Raw genomic sequence first — 6,583 nt, 5'->3', positions numbered from 1 at the left:
GGTTGGCCTGGTTCGGCCTGTTCGGACCAATCTTGGGCCAAATTCTTTAAAATTAGTGTCGAAATTCTTGTTTTAATTTTCTCTATCATATTAAACGATAAAAATCACTTTTCTAATTTTCTAGGATAAATTTTAATTTATGAGTTAATTATTTTTTAATTATTCGGGTTTTACATTCTACCCACCTAATAGGAATTTTGCCCATAAAATTCGAATTCAGTTACCTGAAAATAGGTACGGGTAGTCTGTTCGTATTTCTGACTCAAGTTTCCAAGTATGCTCTTCAATACCGGCTCGACTCCATGCCACTTTAACAAATGAAACCTCTTTTCCGCGTATCCGTTTAATACTCACGTCGTTAATTCTGACCGGGGTCACCTGGAGTGTCAAATCTTCCCTTAACTGAACCGATTCAGATTCTAACACATGGCCAAAATCAGGAGTATATCTTCGAAGCTGCGACAAATGAAATACGTTGTGTAGGTTTGAAAGGTGAGGTGGTGGAGCTATTCGATACGCCACCGGTCCAACCCTCTTAAGAATCTGAAACGGACCGATGTATCAAGGATTCGGTTTCTTCGTCTTAATCGCTCTACCTACTCCTGTTGTTGGAGTAGCCTTAAGCAAAACATGATCTTCTTCCTCAAATTTCAAGGGCTTTCGCTTCTGATCGGCGTAACTCTTCTGACAGCTCTGAGCAGTGAGCATCCTATCTCGAATTTTCTTGACCTGTTCTGTAGTCTCAGCCATCATCTCAGGCCCTAATAAGCTTTTCTCCCCTGTTTCATACCAGCATAGCGGAGGTTGACACTTTTTGCCATACAGAGCCTCATACGGAGCCATTCGGATGCTCGCATGGTAGCTGCTATTATATGCAAACTCCACTAGTGGCATATATTGATCCCAGCTCGCCAGCTGGTCCAAAACACAAGCCCTTAATATATCTTCTAGGGTTTGGATCTTCCTCTCAGATTGACCATCTGTTTAAGGATGGTAAGCTGTACTCAAGCTTAATCAGGTTCCAAAAGCTCTCTGAAATGCACCCCAGAACCTTGAAGTGAAACGGGGTCTCTATCAGAAATTATAGTGGTAGGCACACCATGATTTCTCACAATCTCCTTTATGTATAAACGTGCTAGCTCCTCGAGAGTATAGTTCATCCGAATGGGTAAAAAGTGAGCCGACTTCATTAGTCGGTCCACAATCACCCAGACAGCATCAAAATCAGCCCTAGTTCTCGGGAATTTTGATACAAAGGCCATCCCAATGCTCTCCCATTTCCATTACGGAATCTCTAAGGGTTGAAAAGTGTCGGAAGGTCTCTGGTGTTCAATCTTGACTTTCTGACAAGTTAAACACTTTGAAACATGTTCTGCCACATCATTTTTCATACCAGGCCGCCAGAACATAGCTTTTAGATCTTTGAGACATCTTGGTGCTTCTCGGATGAATAGAAAACTCCTTTCTATGTGCTTCCTTCAAGATATCCTGTCGTAAGGTTCCGACGTCTGGCACAATAATTTGGTCCTTGAACCTCCATAATCCGTCCTTTCCCTCTGAAACTCACCACCGCTTTTCTTGCTCAATAGTCGGCAATACCTTCTGCAATTCCTTGTCATCCTGCTGAGCTTTTTCAATCCTAGATTTAAAATCACTTGAAATTTGCAGCTGAATCAAACATAAAGCACTGGACACTTCTTGAACACCTATCTTCAGGCTCTCGAATGCTTTAAGTAACTCCTCTTCTCTAAGCATCATCCAAGCAATACACAATGATTTCTGACTTAAGGCCTCCACCACAATATTTGCTTTTTCTGGATGGTAATTCAGCTCAAAGTCGTAGTCTTTCAACAACTCCATCCACCTCCTCTGTCGCATATTAAGCTCTTTCTGATCAAAGAGATATTTCAAGATCTTATGATCAGAGAAAACTTGGGATTTAACCTCATAAAGGTAATGCCTCCACACATTCAATGTAAACACAACCGTAGCAAGTTCCAGGTCGTGCATCGGGTAATTAACTTCGTGAGGTCTCAATTGCTGTGAGGCATACGCCACCACATTACGGTGCTGCATAAGCACACACCCCAGACCTTTTAATGAGGCATCACAGTACACCTCAAATGGTTCATTCAGCTCAGGTAACACTAACACAGGCGCAGTGGTCAACTTTTGCTGTAACGCTTGAAAAAATTCTTCGCATTCCAAAGTCCAAACAAATGGCGCATCCTTGCAGGTTAACTTTGTAAATGGCAAAGCTATTTGGGAAAAGCCTTTGATAAACCTCCGATAATAGCCAGCTAAGCCCAGAAAATTCCTTATCTCAGTTACTGAGGTCGGTCGCCCCCACTCCATCACTGCTTCCACCTTAGAAGGATCTACTGCTATCCCCTGTTTACTCACTACATGGCCAAGAAACTTTACCTAACTCTTCCAGAACTCACATTTGGATAACTTGGCGTACAATTTTCTCTCCTTTAAGATTTGCAACACAGTCTGCAAGTGCTCGACATGCTCTTCTCCGGTCTTAGAATAAATTAGTATGTCATCAATGAAGACAACAACAAACTTATCCAAAAATGGGCGAAAAATTCTATTCATATAGTCTATAAACACTGCAGAGGTGTTCGTCAACCCAAAAGACATTATAGTGTACTCCTAATGACCATAACGAGTCCTAAAAGCAGTCTTAGGGATGTCTTCATCTCTTACCCTTATCTGGTGATAACCAGATAGCAAATCAATCTTAGAGAAAACTCCGACTCCTTGTAACTGATCCATGAGATCATCAATCCTCGCCAGTGGGTACTTATTCTTTATTGTGACGTTATTCAATTGCATGTAATCTACACAGAGATGTATACTCCCGTCTTTCTTCTTCACCAGTAACACCGGCGCTCCCCACGGAGAAACACTAGGTCAGATGAAGTGTTTACCCATTAAATCTTCTAACTGAGCCTTGAGCTCGGCCATTTCTAAATGCGACATTCTGTAAGGGGCAATCGAGATCGGCCGTGCCCATGATACCAACTCAATTGCAAATTTAACCTCTCGGACAGGAGGGAATTCATCAATGTCATCCAGAAAAATTTTAGGAAATTCACGAACAATTGAAATCTGCTCTAAGCTTTGTTCACCTCTCAAAACACCCGCAGTTAATAACATAATATCCTGACATTCACATCTAGAACAGCTTACTGTCATAGAGTTCAAAAAGTAACTATTCACCACTACCGGTCCTTTCGATCCTTCCGACATAAAATACAACACCTTCTCAGAACAGTCAAGCAAGACATGATTCTTAGATAACCAATCCAGTCCCAAAATGAGATCTAGACCAGTCATTGGCAAGCAAATCAAGTCATGAACAAAATCACATTGTTGAACCCGAAACAAGGCTTGTGAACATCCTAACCTAATCACAATGGCTTCATGGGTGGCATTATGCACATTTAAATCATAGCCTAGGACCACAATTTTTAATCTTAACTCACTAGTCTTTTCAAACGCTATGAATGAATGAGTAGTTCCAGAATCAAATAATGCATTTAATGTTTTACTGGCTACTTCACATTTACCTCGGATAAGTGTATCAGATCCCTCGGCACCTATAGCTGAGGTAGTGAACACCTGACCAGGCTGCTATGCTCTCCCAGTACCTTTTCTCTGCTTCTCCGTACAGTTTAAGGCTTTATTCCCCACTTTACCACAAGAGTAGCACAAGTCCCAACTGGCTTTACACGGAGCACCCGGATGATGACTCCCACATCTAGCACAAGCTTGCTCATTCAGAGGCTGCTTTCCAGATCTTCTCCCTGAGAAATTGTTGTTGTTAGGCCTTCTGGAGTTATTCTGACCTTGAATCTTTTGTGGTACAAAGCCTCCATGCTTGAACATCTGACCCTTAGGAGCAAATCTCCTTTCCCAGTTCTGTTGGAAATGTCTCCTATGACTTTCTTTCTCTATGGCTGCCCTTTTCACATAGTCTTCAGCCACTCTGCTCTTATTCACCAACTCTGAGAAAGTTCTGATCCTCATTGGCCATATTGAACTGAAGATGTCGCTCTGGAGCCCTCCTTCAAACTTAATACACTTCCACTCTTCAAAGTCTTCAGGAGCTCCTTGACAAATACAAGAAAATTGGCATAGTTCCTCAAACTTGTTAGTATACTCAGATACGGACACAGTACCCTACTTCACCTGCAATAACTCAAGTTCCTTTACCGTCCTGACAGAATTCGGGAAGTATTTCATATAAAATTCAACTTGGAAAGTATCCTAGGAGATATGATCATCACCATGCTGCAGGAGGCGTTGTGTAGCCTGCCACCAATGCAGTGCTTACCCAGTGAGCTAGTAGGTACCAAACTCGACCTTGTTGTCAGGTCCTTACAGCTTGCTCTCATGCAAGACTTGATTGAAAGAGTTTTGTCCATCTTGTACCGAATTGAGTCGGTCTTCAATGTTTATATATCAGAGTTTCGACTGATAGGGCACGAGGATGATTGGCCATCATATGACGGGCCCCGTATTTGGCCCAACCCTAGGATGATGAGAGTGAAGAGAGGTAGTCCCGTCAGCTCCAAGATTCGTAACAACATGGATGACGTTGAGCATGACGGGGTGAAGAGGTGCGGATTGTGTCTGACGTGGCAAAAAAATCACCAATCAAGAGTCTATAGAGAAAACAGCGTTGCAAGTATAGCTCTTAACCAATGAAGATGCCGCGTATCAATTTAAAAGAGTTGTCACAAAATTTAGAAATAAAATACTGGGAGTATGAGTCCCAGGTCGTCTCCCAACGAGTTGCAGAAAGAATGCTAATTTATTAATTAGGGGTTTTCAAGAGAGTTGAGTTGAATAATGAGCAATTAAATAGTCGTAAATCAAAGAAATAAAAACTAATAATGATTATTAATATTCTAAATAAAAAGGCCTTGACTGGGGGAATGATCAATTGGAAGTTCTATCCTTGTTGGGATCTCTTAGGTGTAGTATAAAAAAGGTTGTTGTTTTCACTTAGTTAACCCTTACCAAATAAAGGAAAGTCATGTGATTGAGCTAACTCTTATTCACAAATCCTAGTCCTCTCCCTTGAAAAGGTCGAGCGTTAGTAAATGCAGAATAGCCAACAACTTCCAGTTTAATCATCACTTAAGCCTTCCAACTCAAGTGTCTCCTTTTAATCAACCCCCGTGTCAAGTAGGGAATCTACTCCATTGACATGAATATAATACTAAAAAAAATATAAGAAGAAGACATAATAAATTAAATAAAATAGAGACTAAAAATTAATTAAAAATAAAAGTAATCCTCTGTATCAACAATCCATGAAAATAATCCAATTACCACTTTAAATAAGAATCAAGAATATGGAATGAATAAAAGAGCAAGTAAGGAAACAAACTAGAACAGTATCCTCAATGGAGGTGACGACTCTTCAATATCCGAAGCGAAAATCATAGAACTAATAAACTATGAATGTAAAGAGAACCTAGAGGAAGAGTAGTTCCTCTCTAGATTCATATCTAAAATCCTAAAACTATCCTAATGAGAATGTGTGTTCATGTGTGTTGACTCTTTGCATATTTCCTGGCTTTATTCTGTATTTCTGGACCAAAAACTGGGTCAAAACTCGACCCGAAATTGCCCCCAGTATTTTCTGTTATTTCTGTAGATCGTGCAGGTCACGCGTACACATCGGTCACGCGTCCGCGTCATTCAACGATTTTCCTTGTCACGCGTACGCATTGTCCACGCGTGCGCGCCATTCGTGTAGACTTCAATCCGCACGTACGCGTCAGGCACGCACACACGTCGCTGTGACTTTCTCTTTTTCACGCGCTCGCGTGAGCCATGCACACGCGTCGATGCTCGCTGGTCATCTCCTTAGTTTCTTGTGTTCCTTTTATTTTTGCAAGCTTCCTCTCCATTCTCTAAGCCATTCCTGCCCTGTAAAGTATGAAACACTTAACACACGGATCACAGCATCGAATGGTATAAAAGGGAAATTGAAATATACAAATTAAAGGTCTTTAGGAAGCAAGTTTCCAACCATAGATCAAGACTAGGAAGGAATTGTAAAATCATGCAGTTCATATGAATAAGTGGGTAAAGACTTGATGAAACCACTCAATTAAGCACAGGATAAACCATAGAATAGTGGTTTATCAACCTCCCCACACTTAGACATTAGCATGTCCTCATGCTTAGCTCAAGGAGATAAAATAAACAAGTAGGAAAAAGTAAGACTCATACAATGCAATGCAACCTATGTATATGAATGCAACTATATGCTAAGATGATTTTGTCTACTTGGTCAAAAGTAAATAAGTTCTTCAAGACAAACATAAATCAAATTCCACTAATTAAAATCATACAGTAAAGACAGGTAAACTTGTGAGAAGACAGCTCATGAAAGCAGGGAACACAGAACTAAGCATTGAACCCTTACTGATGGTGTATGTGCACTCTAATCACTCAGGTGTATAGGGTAATCACTCTAATCTTCCCTAGTCATGCTTTCTAAACCTTGTTCTTCACCTAACCAATCAACAAGTGTTTAATGTACCAATGCAAACAT

At 40.8% G+C, this 6,583-nt stretch overlaps 1 protein-coding gene across 1 annotated transcript; it reads right to left on the bottom strand.

Moving 5' to 3' along the window:
* Positions 1 to 216: 216 nt before the first annotated feature.
* Positions 217 to 4,038, bottom strand: LOC107472171 (uncharacterized). Its single transcript, XM_016091723.1, has 9 exons — positions 3,660 to 4,038; positions 3,271 to 3,464; positions 2,937 to 3,171; positions 2,713 to 2,846; positions 1,945 to 2,391; positions 1,600 to 1,869; positions 1,052 to 1,184; positions 601 to 980; positions 217 to 456 (listed from the first exon to the last, which is right to left on the bottom strand). Exons 1-9 carry the CDS (start codon positions 4,036 to 4,038, stop codon positions 217 to 219), a joined length of 2,412 nt encoding a protein of 803 aa, XP_015947209.1.
* Between the last annotated feature and the right edge of the window lie 2,545 nt (positions 4,039 to 6,583).

Source organism: Arachis duranensis, unplaced genomic scaffold (assembly GCF_000817695.3).
Source record: "Arachis duranensis cultivar V14167 unplaced genomic scaffold, aradu.V14167.gnm2.J7QH unplaced_Scaffold_165490, whole genome shotgun sequence".
Taxonomy (NCBI): domain Eukaryota; kingdom Viridiplantae; phylum Streptophyta; class Magnoliopsida; order Fabales; family Fabaceae; genus Arachis; species Arachis duranensis.
This window is presented reverse-complemented; position numbering and strand designations above follow the sequence as displayed.